Source organism: Meles meles, chromosome 13 (assembly GCF_922984935.1).
Source record: "Meles meles chromosome 13, mMelMel3.1 paternal haplotype, whole genome shotgun sequence".
NCBI classification, from domain to species: Eukaryota; Metazoa; Chordata; class Mammalia; order Carnivora; family Mustelidae; genus Meles; species Meles meles.
In genome coordinates, this window is record NC_060078.1 from 59,808,799 (window position 1) to 59,821,808 (window position 13,010).

Genomic DNA, 13,010 nt, shown 5'->3' on the forward strand with positions numbered 1-13,010 from the left:
GAGATGGGGATGCTGCCTGGGGAGAAAGCGAAGACCAAAAGAGACAGGGAGACAGAGAGAAAGAAAGATATAGGAAAAAAGAAGACCTGACCAGGCCCTGGAGACCAGGTGAGGGGCTGGGGGTGGGGAGGAGGAGTGAGAGAGAGAGGGAGGAAGCTAGTGGGGAGGAGAAAAGCAGAGACACAGTGCATCCGAGGCCAGAGGGGGAGCCGAGAGAGGGAAGAGAGCGGGAGAGAGGAGAGAAAGAGAGATTGATGGGGAGTGGGGAGAAAGAGAGAGAGAGCGGTGGGGTCCAGCCCAGGCAGCGGATCAAAGGCCAGAGTGGGGGCCCACGTCCTGGGTGGGGGGCGGGGAGAGGAAAGGGGGGCTCGGGGAGGGGGCTCGGCGGGGGAATTGCCAGGCGGGCGCTCGGGCGCTCCGAGCCGCGCGGCTCCCCGGGGAGACGGCAGACACTTTGCGGAGATGTTACTCCGGAGTTGGAGACGATGATAAATATGATAATTTGTATAAAATCTGAATGGGTCTTGTTTTCAGGGAGAATGCCTCAGATGATGAATGGGCCCGGCTCTCAGATAGATGGCTGATAAAAAGTGTATTGGATTGTTGAGAGCGATTTTAATTCTCATTCTGTACCTGCAGATGCCGCGGCCGCCGCGCCCGGCCTCCTCCTCCCTCCTGCCCATCGCGCGGGGCGGCCGGCGGCCCGGCTGGCCTCGGCGGCTCAGGAGGCTTCTGAAATGACTCTAATTACAGAGTTATTAATTTTAAGAGGAGGGTGAGCGGGGGGTTTATGATTATTAATCGAGCGCCGGCGCGCGGCGGGCGGGGAGGGGCGGGCCTCGGGCTAGCGCGCTCGGAGCGGGGAGGACGCGCCAGGCCCCGGGGCAGCTCCAAGCCCGGCGGGCTCCTCGGCGGCAGCGGCCAGGCCAGCGTCGATGGCGAGCTGCCGGCGACCGAGTCCTCCCGTGCGCATTCCGCACTTCTCTCCACCCCTTACCCCTAATCCGACCCAGCGGTCCAACCTCTCCACCCCGGCCCGCTCGCCTGTGCAGCCGAACGCCGGGCTCTGCGCACCCGGGACCCGTGGGTCCGCAGCCTCAGGACCGAGAGGCGCGGCTTTGCCCGAGGAGGCGCACCTCCCAGCTCTCAGCTCCCAGCTCTCACAGGTGCTGACGAGTCCCGGTGAACCCCGAGCCTGGGACTGAGGCAGTGCGGGCTGCTTCGAAGGCCTCCGATGACAACAATGACATTTACGGGGGTCGCTGTGTGTGCCAGGAGCTGTGCCGGTGCGCTACAGCTTTAATTTCCCCGTGCAGAAGGGATGCACCTCCCACTTAGACGAGGAAGCTCAAACTTGGAGAGTAACTTGTCTTTGGGAAAGTATCTATTTCCTTCGGAGGGCAGGCAGCCCTCCCCCACACATCCCATCTCCCCCCTCCACCCCTTTCTCCGCCAAGTACACAACTTTACTTGTGTCCACCCCAGTCCACCCCAGGACTGGAAGGCAGCGGCAAGAGAGACAGCTGCTCTCTAATCCATCCCATCACCAGCGCTGGGGGGCTATTGCCTCACACCCCGTCCATCTTGAAGGAAGGTTTTCAAAAGACTAGACTGCAAACTGGAAAGCAGACACCTAAAAGTCCATAAGTGGCTTTGCTCTGTGGGGCTGGCACTTTGGCAATAATATCTTCCTGGCTACAGTGACTATTTTTTAAAAAAACTCACAGGTAAGGGATTGGTTAAATTCCAGTAGGAAAAAAAAAAAGTATATATAGGAGCCCTCTGAATATAGGCTCAGACCTCTCCTCTCACAGGCACACATTCATCCCTGTCTCACTCTACCTGGATGGGTTAAAAGAGTGTAGATAGTTTTGACAGGCCTGGGGAATTCCAGAACTTCTTCAACTTCTGTCTTTTGGCAAAGGTAACTCCTGCTCAGAGTGGGGAAGGAAAGACCTCTGTGGGCCTAGAGAAAGGAAGGACTGTAGGTAGTTTCCACACAGCAGGAAGGGCAGCTCTAGGGACACAGGGAAGTCAATGCTGGGGACAGCCACAGTGCCTGTTATGGGGACCCAGGGAAGCCAGTAGAGAGGATGGGCTCATGAGCAGGGTCCTCTGCGCTTCTGTGCAGCTACCAGGGGTACCTTGGTCCCCTGTAGGGGACAACCCAGGTCAGTCCTGGAGCATGGGGTTGGAGAGAAGGGCATCAAGATCAATCTAGGCAACTCCTGACTGTGAGGTTTAGGATCCACCTAGGTCTGATCAAAGGCTGAGTCCAGGTGGAGAGAAGCTGTAGGTCCAGAAGCTGGAAAAGCCTGGGAGCCCCAACAGAGGGACAAGGCCTGGCTGGGAAAAATCACAGTGTCCCAATACAAAGGACAACTCTTAGGATGGGGCTCCCAGCTTCCTGAAGGGCTGAGTGAGGGCTGGTGACCCTGAAGCCACATGGACTTGTCTGGCCTGGTCACAGGAGCCAGCTCAGAATTTCCAGATTCAGCAGCCCTGGGCAGAGAAGAGAAAAGATCATGGAGGCTGGGAAAGGGACCAGATGTGAGGATCTGCAAGAGAGGGGACAACCCCTGGGATGCCCTGGAGAAATCCTCTCCCACCCATTCAACCTTTGAGCCACAGCCAGTGTCCCTTCTCCCCCTGACTTCCTTGGGGACACTAAGAATATCTAGTATAGCCTGTGTTTAAGAATGTATCTTGTGGAAAAAAAAAAAAAAGAATGTATCTTGTGGAAGCAATATCTGAAGTACAGATCCTACTTTTGCTATCTACTCACCCTGTGATTGTGGACGAGTTACTAAAACTAAAGTCTATCTCAGGACTATCCGGCTCCATTTTTCACTCTTCAATACTGCCTTCTTTGTCTTGGGGTTAGTGAGAATTACCCCCTTCTGTAGCGCAGTTGTTCTATGAGGCTGCCTAGTAAGGGCGCATGAGGAGAGGAGGAAAGTGTTGCTTCCAGACCTGATATGTGGATTTCCACTTCTATAACCATTATGGGGGGGAGGATTTAAGAAAGGGGGGTGGTGAGTGTGGGGGAGGGGTCACAGGTGAGAGTGAAGTTATTGAGAGTCCTAATTTATCATTTTTTCCCAACACACACATACACACACACACACACACACACACACACACACACATCCACTCTGTGCCCAAGTACTCACCATCCTGCCTCCATCTCTCACATCTCTTCTCAACTTCCTCAGGCTCTTTTCAACCTTCCATCTTCTCTTGTTGAGAACACTGTTTTCTCAGTCTCTGCTGCTCTCTCTCTCTACCTCCAGCCCACTGTCCACACATGGAGATTGGTCTTTCCCCTCCAAATCAGATCTTCCTCCTTCCCTGCTTAAAATGCTTCAATGGCATCCCATGGCCAAAAGGAGAAATGAGAACTTAGCAAAAGTGTTCCTTGATATAGGCCCCATCTACCTCCCAGTCTTATTTCTCTTGCCTCACCTCTGACCCCCTATTGCCCTCCCAGAACCCTTAGCAGTTCCCCAAGTAGGTGGGTTGTTGCCCCTTCCCCATGTCTCTGCCCCTGATCTCCTTGTGCCTGGGAATATCCTGCCTGGGATATATCCCTGGCAGGGAATAACCCCTGCCTCTAGTGGACATCTAATCATCTTGCAAGATCCCATCCCCTTTATGAAGCATTCTCTGACATCCTCTGTGTCCTACATCTTGACACTTTTTGGGTTTCTTGGCAAAGCTTTCCTTTTGCCACCAGATAATGTCCTCCTTGAAAGCAGGGGCAGTGTCTGACTTATTTCTGGAATCCCGGTGTCCATCACTGAGCAGACCAAGGTGGACTGACCAACTGCCCTCTGAGCTGGTTTAGTTTGGTCACTGCCTCCCTACTTTCCCCAGCCTGAAAGGGTTCTGGTTTAGGTATCAGTTTTGTCCCATCTCCCTACAAAAGTAGAAATGGACTGAACTGTCAATCTTCTTCCTGAAGATCTTTTCCCCCAACTCCTCTAGTGTGGCTCTGTGGCTGCTCCCGCCTGCCAGAGAAGACAGAGGACAGGGCAAGAGGGAGGGGAGGAGTGGAGTGGACTGGACCATACCCACCCAGAAATCCCAGAGGCTGGAAATTTTCCTAGCGCTTGTTTCCAGGGGCTGCCTGGCAGGTGCCAGGAAACCTTCTCCTTTCTTTGTCCCACGTGCACAGAGGCCCCCAGCGGCCCTGTTGGGGTCTCAGTCTCTAGCCCGACGTCCTGGGAGCGCCACAGCACAGGGGCTTGCAATGAGTAAGACCAGACCGGGAAGGGGACATCCCATCTTTGTCCGTGAGGTGACCTCGTCAGACCGCAAGGCGGCTGCTCCCTAACATCCTTGTACCCTCCTTTCCCTGCGGTACACATGTCTGCTTTTCATTCCTCTCTACTCTTCTGCTCCGTCACCCCCCTCCCGGCAAGTCCCCTCTCTTGTTCCTCCTCTTCCGCACTCTGCCCGGGGCAGCTCACCGCGGGGCCTGGCCCCTAGAGTGAGCAGAATCTGCGCCGCGCCTCTGTCGCCGCGGGGAGGCGGTTCGGGAAATGCGCCCTCCACTGGCGCCGGGGCGCGGTTCTCTCTGCGTTACTTTTTTCTCCAAGCTGAGCCTGGCGCGCCAGTCCGGGCGCTGGGGATCTGCAAGAGGGGGCCGGGCTGGCGAGTTCTCCGAGGCCCTGCTGAAGAACTGGGGCCGGAGGTCTTAGGTGCGGGGACGCTGAGGGGTCTGAGCTAAGCGGCCAAAGCCCGCCTGCCCCGGGTCCCGCCTCCCTTCGCGCCAGGGCAGGAGGTCCTAGGCTCCCGGGGCGCGTCCAAGAGAGCCTTGCGCTTTTTATCTCCCATCCCCTTCTCCGCCGTGGATCTAGGGTGGCACCCCCCCCACACACACATACAAACACCATGCCTTTCGGGGTCAGATACTCCGGACTCAGCCCCCTGGAACTTCACCTTGGAGTCGGACTCTGTGCCCGACCCGACCTAGAGCCCTGAGTGCGAAGGCTGCGCGGCCCGCCGGGGCCTCCCGGGTCTGCGACCCTGGCGAGGGATCCTTGACCGCGGCGGGGCGCGTTTTCACGGCCGAGCCTGCGGCAGAGGAGTTATTGTAGACAAAAGCATTTGCTCTTTTTTTTTTTAAATTTTCTTTATTCTTTTGTCCTCACCTTCTTAAGCTCCCCTCTTCGCCCTCCTTTCTTCTTTAACTTCCACTTCCCTTCATTCTGCCTTTCTTTTCGTTCGCTTTTATTCCTCACTCTCCCCGCCTCTCTCCGTCCGTCTTTTTCTGTATCTCCCTTGTTTATTTGGGCCCCTTCTCTGCCGCTGGGTCCCCGACTTTCTTTGGGTTTCCCTTCCCGGACGCTTCGCTCTCCGCAGACTAGGGTTGCGCCATCTCTCTGCCTCTTTTTTTCCCCTGACTCCGCTCCCCTTTTCACTTTTTCGTTCTCCCGGCGGCCCCAGCCTGGCGGGCTCGGGTCCGGCTCCCCCGCCGCCGCCGCCGTCACCGCCGCCACCACCGCCGCCGCCGCCGCAGTGATTTATTCGCCTCACCCGGCGGAATCAGGTGCTGAACCGAGCTCCGGAACGAGGGAACAGATTTCTCCCAGGAAGGGTTTGTGAACTAAACGATGCTAATTACGGGGTGGGGGACGCGCCGCCCGAGGAGGGGAGGCGCGCCAGGCGGAGCACGCGGGGCCAGAGGAGAGGCCGGGGCCCCGGCATGGCCCTCCTAGGCCGCCTCCCCGGCCTCCTCCCCTGCGGCTGTCGCCCTGGCTTTCGCCTTTCCCTGGGAACTTTCCTGTCTGAGTTAACTATTAACCGCTGGCGAGAGGCAATTTTCTTCGGAATTCAGCGATTTCCTTTCCGCGGTGGAGGCAGATTAACATGCAAATGCGAGATCCTCGGCCTGAGTCTGCGCGCGAGCGAGGATGCCTCAGTCCCTCCAAACAGTGTCCTTCGCGACCGCGGAAAACTACAGCCCGGGCCTCCACGCCCCACCCCCCCGTGCCGACGCAGGAAGCCGTGACCGAGCCAGTGCCCCGCAGGTGCCCGGAGTGAAGGTGGAAAAAGCCGAACGCTCGTGCTTGGGGGCGGGGTTGAGGGGGAAGCTTAACCTGGGCAAGCCCGGAGAAACTCAGACTCAGGGCTGGGCGCGGCCCTCCGAGGAGCCTGCGACCAACACAGCCTGGTCTCTACTCGGAGCCCCGAATGCGGGGACGCTCCTGGGGGCGTTGGCAAACTTTCCCGCCTCCAGAACCCCAAGACTGCGCCTCACTTCCTCCCGCTTCGCCCTGACGAGCACCCCTACACACATGCACACACACACACCCTGCTCTGGCTTGTGACTGCCGCAAACTTTGTCAAACTTGAGCCGTTGGGCACAAACTGCTCGCCTTTTCCTCCTTTCAACCTTTGCCCGGGCCGCTCTTCCTGATGCAGGACGGGAGAGGTTCTCGGCTTCCAGGCATGGGAGAGGACAGTTTATGAACGTGTTGGCCTGGCCTCGCTGGGACGCTAGCCCCTGCCTCCCTCCAGGCCGCCGGACCCTGCGCGTTCCACCACAGAAGGCGCCGCGGAGAGGCTTAGCAGGGACCCGGCCCGCAGCTCCCGCCGCCGCCCCGGCCGACCCCTCACTATTGCGCTGGGCCGTGCTGGGCGTGGAGCCCCGGTTCAGGGCTGTCAGGCTGTCGGCAGCCGTCCTCTCTGCGCTCCCAGTCTTTCCAGCTTATTTCTCCCCAGCCCACGCCCGGGGTTAGCTCTCTCCCGCCCGACTTGCCGGCTCCGTCTCTGGCTGGGCGACCTGTCTCTCTGTCTCTCCCTGTCTCTCTGTCTCTGTCTCTCTTGTTTGTTTCAATGCGCGGACACTGATTGCGCCTTATGAAGTTCTAACTGGTTTTGTGTCAGGAAGATCTTTCTCGCTGCTACCCAGCCTGGCGTGACGGATTAAACATCAACTAGTTAAATAAAAATTAATATCAACTGCCTCCTAACTTCTAATGTCATGTTGTTTATAACTAATGAACTGATTAGGGGATAAACACATCACGAAGACGTTCGGCTCTCCTGCCTGGGCTCCGCCGCCGCCCAGTGCCCACTCCCTGGCGCAGCCTGCGGGCTGCCAGGCCAGAAGGTGGGCGGGGGTCGGAGAGGCTGCGAGCTCCCGGGGGCTTGCTCCTCTGACTGCCTTGGTCTCTTTCCTGCTCTTTCCCTGCACATTCCTCTGTATATTTCTTTTTCCCAGCCTCTCCTCTTTACCTTTGCTTTCCTTCTTTCTTCTGTCTTCCTTCCCTTTCATTCCTCTCTGGCCTCTGCTTCTCTGCAAAGATCAGTCCCTCAGACTGTCTCTGGTTGTGTCTTTCTGTCTCTATCTCTTCCTTTCTTTCTCTAGGAGGTAGGTGGGAGCCTACCTCTCTCTTCCCACCTCTCCCCCACCTCAATTGGATTCAATTCTCCCCCAGCACGGAGTGTAGTGTTTAAAAGTGTTCTTGTGACTGGGCTTCTGCCCCGCTACAAAACAGGAGGCTGCCACCCCCCCTCAGCACCGAGGGAATGACTGCCACCCTCCTTCTCAGCTATTTAGGGGAAAGAGAAGGGAACAGGTGGGGTTTGGTTTTTTATTTCCTCTTCTATTTAATCTGGAAGAGGAGGGAGAAAATAAATGTGATTTTTTTAAACTTTCACCTCTCCTCTTGTCCCAGAAGCAATTAATACAGGTTCAAGTGTTCAATTAAATATTCAAGGAAAGAAAAAGTGCTTTGGTGTTCTTCCTCGAGAGGCTTCAGAGCTCTCTCAACACACACCCATCTCACCAACCCATCCCAGTCTGATCTGAGCAGCTTCCTGCAGGGCCCTTTCCCTAAAGATACTTAAACAAAATCACAATTGTCATCATGACAACAATAAGTCAGGAGAGCAAGTAATCACAGACCTGGCCTCAGTGATTTTTTTTTTTCCTAAGAAGCCACAACGTTTAAACTTGGTTTGCCCTGGACCACAGGGTCTGACAAGACAATAACAACAGAAAAGGCTTTTAAAACCAATTTAGCACATGTGAAAATGTAATTCTAATGAAGAATCAATAGACTGGTGGTTCATTTTTCCTGGGACTCCTTGGAGAACCTGAGAGAGACTTTCAATCAATGGGGCGGGCAATGAGCAAAAGGGCCCAAGAGACAGTGTGGAACAGGGGTGAGGGCTGGAAGACAAAGAGAAGCAGAGCCTGAGAGAGGAGGCTGGAGGGAGGCCGAGGTACAACTCTGGACCCTTTGACTGGCATCACTTTGCGGGCTTCTGGAGTCCCCAGGGCTCCAAAGGTATCAGAGCCAAGAGCTAAGAAAGTTCCTTCCCCTTCTTGGTCTGCCACAGGCTACTTAGCACAATGACCTCAGCTGCCTTCCCCTGGGCTTAGGCCCCAGCCCTGGCACTGCCCCAACCCTGGGCCCTGTGTTCAGGTAACTGTGACGAGCTGGCTCAGGGGCAGGCAGGGACAGTGATCCAAGCGTGTGTGTCCCCAGTTCAAAACACCTGGCTCCCCAGTGGGTAGCTCCCTGCTATGTGTGTTTCTGGAACATTGGGGTCTCAGTTCCTGTGTCTGATAATGCGGTAACAAGAGAAATGAATGTGTGTGTAGTCACACTTCACGTTTTATAAATCACTTCCACACAAGTTCTCTCTGGAGAAACGTGTGAGAGGTGCAAGGTTTATGAGCGCTATCTTCCAGAGGTAACAAAGGCACAAAAAACTGTGCAGAGAAGCTGTGACTCAGCAGGCCCTGGGTATATGGCTGGGTGTGGTTCTGAGCAGGTGACAGTGTAAGAGGCTGTGTGTGTGTGTGTGTGTGTGTGTGAGCATTCATGAGTATGTAAAATGGTGACCCCCCCATGAGTGTGATTTGTGTATGTGACTAGGGTTTCATTTATGCACATTACTCTCCCATCCTTGTTCTTTGGAATGAATGTTGCTCTGTGCATAACAAAAAGAAAAAAATTTTCCGTTAAGTTTTTGTGCTCTTGGAACGGAAAAATCACTGTTTCATTTTTTTTTAAGAAGAAAAGAGAAAAAAAAAAAAAAAACACCAGCAAAGTCTGATGCTTGAAATCACAAATATTGGTAAGATTTTGCCATGACTTCCCTAAAAAGGGCAGAAATTCTTGTTCCTGTAGGAAGATTTTTAGAAGTTGAGGAGCAATGATGAAGGTTTTTGCCCCTGTGCCACACACCTCACCCTGTCCCTGGTCACACCATCTTTCTAGAGGAACTTTCACTGAAATGGATGGGACTCCCAGAGAAGAACTTCCAGTTCCTTACCCAAGGGGGCTCAGTAGGCCCCAGGAGTCTGCCCTTTGCTCGATGGCCTCCTGCCTGAGGCCTGGAGGTGTCTGTACAGGGGATAAGACCCCTGCTCACCCATTGGGCCTTACCCAGCCCTTTTCTTTGCAGCCTCTGGGTGTTACTCAACACATGTGAGCAAGGCTTTGTGAGTGTGGGAGGCCCAGAGTGGGACAAGTCGGTGGAGTTACAGAGCAGGGCAAATGAGAAAGGGGTACATGGGGGGCTAGAAGCGGGAACATTGTGCTTGAGGGGTGTGTGGTTGTGTAAGCAGAAGTACAAGAGAGTGCATATGTGAGGAGTGGTGGATGAGAGGTTTGAGGGAGAATTTGTGACAAGGGTGTGAAGAGCAATTCCAGATTGGGAGGGTGTGACGTGGATGAAGCGAAAGTGAGACTCGGATCAGGGCTGAGTGTGCTTGGAGATGGTGTGAATCTGAGGGTGCAAAGGAGTGTATATGCAGTGAGAAGACCAGAGGATTCTGGAACACTGTGGCTCAAGTGGGGGTTTATTTGTGTGCGGCAGGACCTATGGGAGGGGTCTGGCTAGTTCCCCTTTCCTTCCTTTCCTGAGGCCCTGATCCCCTCTCAAGGGCAAAGAAGCCAAGACTTTTTCCTTTTATTCTAAGTTAAAGGGAGGAGGAGGAGAAGAGGAGGAAAGGGGAGGAAGAGGAAAAAGGGGAAGGCAAAAAGGAAGAAAAAGGAGGAGGTGGAGAGGGAGGGAAAGGAGAAAGAGGAAGAAGAGAGGGAGGAAAAGAAGAGGAGGAAGAAGAAAACGAAAAGAATCGGCAACAGGAGAGCTTGTGAAGAATTTAGTGAGCAGTTCCATAATGCACTGGTGACAAGGACCTTCAGGGAGCGACCATGCGTTCCGACAAAGTTGGGGTGCGTTTGCAGGGCCTGGAAACTGAGGCTGAGACGGGGGTTAGGGAGTGGCAGGCCGTGGAACCCCACATCGGGAAAGCGGAATGGGGCGAAGCTGAGAGTGGGGGCCGGAAGGGGGCCGCACAAAGTTGGGGAGTGCACGAGAGTGAAGACGCCCCTGCGTGTGAGGCTGGGCGGCTGACGGTGAGCGTGTGACAGTGAAGAAGAGGGAGTGGGTGAGAGGGTGTGCCGGCATCTAGGCTGGGGATTCGGTCTCTGGGTGCCACCGGCAGCGCGGGCGCCGGCGTGCTGGCGGCTGGCTCGGGGCCTGGGTGCGTGTGCGCGCGTGTGCGCGGGGCGGAGAGCCGGGGGCTCCTCCGCGCGTGGCTGTGCCTCGGCACGGCCGGCTGTGCGAGCGCGGGCGCGAGCGGACGCACAGCCCAGGCGGCGGGCCGCCGGGGTTATCTGAGCCGTTCGGTCTTGGGTGGCTGCGCCCAGATCTGGGGGCGGCGGCGGCACAGGCGAGACGCGCTGTTGGGCCGCGGCAGAGCCGAGAAGCAAGACCCAGGCCCGGACGGCAGCGGCGGGGCGCAGAGCATGGAACAGTGCACGGGCCGGGCAGGTAAGAGCGAGGAGCTACTGGTCAGTGCCCCAGGCAGGGGGTGGTGGGGTGGTGGGGGGCGGCATGTGGGAAAGATGGGGCACCCGGCCCGAGGGCAGACCCCACTCCTTCCTTCTGTGTTTGCCCTGTGGCGGGGGCCAATGTAATTGCTGGGGACTGGGGCTCTGCGGCCTCTCCCCACCGGTGGGACCTCCTGTGCTCTCCCTCCTGGTGTCCTCTAAACCTGCTAAAAACTTTCCACCCAGAAAACGTGAGTTTTACAACTTCTCTTGGTCTCTTTACAGAACCGGGCTTTTCCATTCTGTTGTGCCTTTAGGACTTTATCTTTCCACTTTGCAGTGTATAAATGTTTTTGCACAACTTCCTCCAAGTTGGGTGCACAAGGAAGGCCTTGGTTTCTAATGGGAATGCAGTGTGGGTGTGTGTGCATATGTGTTAGTGGATGAGGACACGCTGTGTGCACATGTCTGTGTGCACGTGTATGAGAGTCTCTTGTCTTTGAGTTTCAACTTAAATGTAAGCACTGATGTAGATGTGTCTGATGTTTGGAGAAAAGGCTCTGCCACCAAAATAAACTTAAGGGAGGCCTGAGGCAAGGGTAGGGATGGTAGGCCCCAGGGGATCCAAAGGGAGAGCAGAATCTGAACCCATTGACCCACAGGGCTAAGGGAGTGGAGGCCTGCTTTCCCCCCCCCCCCTTCTTCTCTCCTCCAGGCCTGCAAATTCAACTCTGTCTGCCTACTACGTGCCCTAGAGTAGCACGGGGGTGTGAAGCCAGGTACCCAAGTTTAGTTTTGGATTGGTGGGGAGGGACAGGGTTGGATCAGTTTCCAAGAGTTTTCCAAATAATTCCACAGAGGTCAAGGACCTACTCCGGGCCCTTTTTTGCTTCATTCCTCACCTTTCCCCTGTCTCCCCCACCCCTTTCACCAGACCCCAACAGCTCAGGTTCTGTCTTTCAGCTGATAATCCAGTTTTCGCCCTCAGGATTGGTCTTCCTCTAAGCTTCTTGGCCCAGTCCCTGGGCTGCCTCCATTCCCCCTTGGGCGCCTGTACCCACTAGGAAACCAGGCCCCCCAGGAGTGTCAACTGTGGTCTCCTGGGCTTTTAGGGCTCTGGGCCACCCCTCAGCACCAGAGGTTTAAGTAGGGAGATCAATAGCAAACAGTTGTAATGATCTAATTAATTATGGCAAAATTAAAAGCGAGTACAAAATCAATCTCTGATGGTGTTGAAGATGGAATTCAATTGAGAGCCCATCTGTGCACCCCCTCGACCGTATAAATATGCAGCCCAAGGACAGACCTAATGGCTGGGCCTTCCTGGAAACCTCTCTCCCCCTTTCTTCCTCCCCTGTCCAGGGCTTCTCCCTCCCTCACTGCATCTACTTTGCTTCCTACCACCTCCTGCCCCCACCCCTCCTTGTTTCCCTGTCCCTTTGCTCTGGCTCTCGACACTCCCACTCTTCTGTTTTCCCTCTCCCAAGCCGGCTCTTTCTGCCTTGCAGGCCTGAGGTGCGCAGACGGGTTCCCAGTCCCGGCAAGTCTCCCAGCAGATGCAGCCAGGCCTCCTCCCCAAAGCCTCGGGGAGGAGAAAGCAGAGCGGGGTTGGGGGGGGGCATCCCTGAGCTCTGTTAGGGCCCTCACCCCAAGTTTCTGAGTGCATGGGATACTCCAGAACGGACCAGGGCGCTTCCCCACGGTCGCCTGCGCCTACGTGCGCCAGGCCTGGTAGTCGCACACCTGGCGCGGGTGGTAAAGGGACCGGGCGGACCAGCTGTGCACCGCACTCCCTTTCCCTTCCCTCTTTTTCCCGCTTTGGCCCGTGCGGGGATCGCAGTCCCGCCAGCGGCGGACTGGGGGAAGAGTGGGGAAGAGCTGCGGAGCTGGGCAGGGGGCAGGGCTGTGTTTCAGAGAAGGAAGCCACCGTTCCCTTCGAGGCGGCCCGGAGTCTTCAGCCCTCGGAGCCGCTTTCTTTCTTTTCATGCCCCGCGCCGCGCTCCGGCCCTAATTTCTACTTTAGGCACGTCTGGCCCCGGGCACAGCTCCGGGGGGGGGGGGGGCTCTGTGTCCCCCAGACGGCCCCTGGGCCCCTTTGGCCTCATCCGCCTAGTTCAAAATGACAATGACACACGCGCGCGAGCGAGCGTGCCTGGCTGACGCCCTGGCGCAACCGCCACAGCCGGGTTTGCGAAGGATGCGGGTTTT

At 56.1% G+C, this 13,010-nt stretch overlaps 1 protein-coding gene across 6 annotated transcripts in view; it reads left to right on the forward strand.

The window, feature by feature from the left end:
* The first annotated feature begins 10,176 nt into the window (after window positions 1–10,176).
* Window positions 10,177–13,010, forward strand: part of PAX2 (paired box 2) — a 90,596-nt gene continuing 87,762 nt past the window's right edge. For 5 of the 6 annotated variants that reach the window (XM_046026152.1, XM_046026147.1, XM_046026148.1 and 2 more), the window contains exon 1: window positions 10,679–10,803. In XM_046026152.1, the coding sequence (XP_045882108.1) occupies window positions 10,779–10,803 (25 nt within the window). In that variant the 5' untranslated portion in view covers window positions 10,679–10,778. Of the gene's footprint in view, window positions 10,203–10,678; window positions 10,804–13,010 lie in introns of those variants that run through there. The other variant, XM_046026151.1, reaches the window with a different exon arrangement.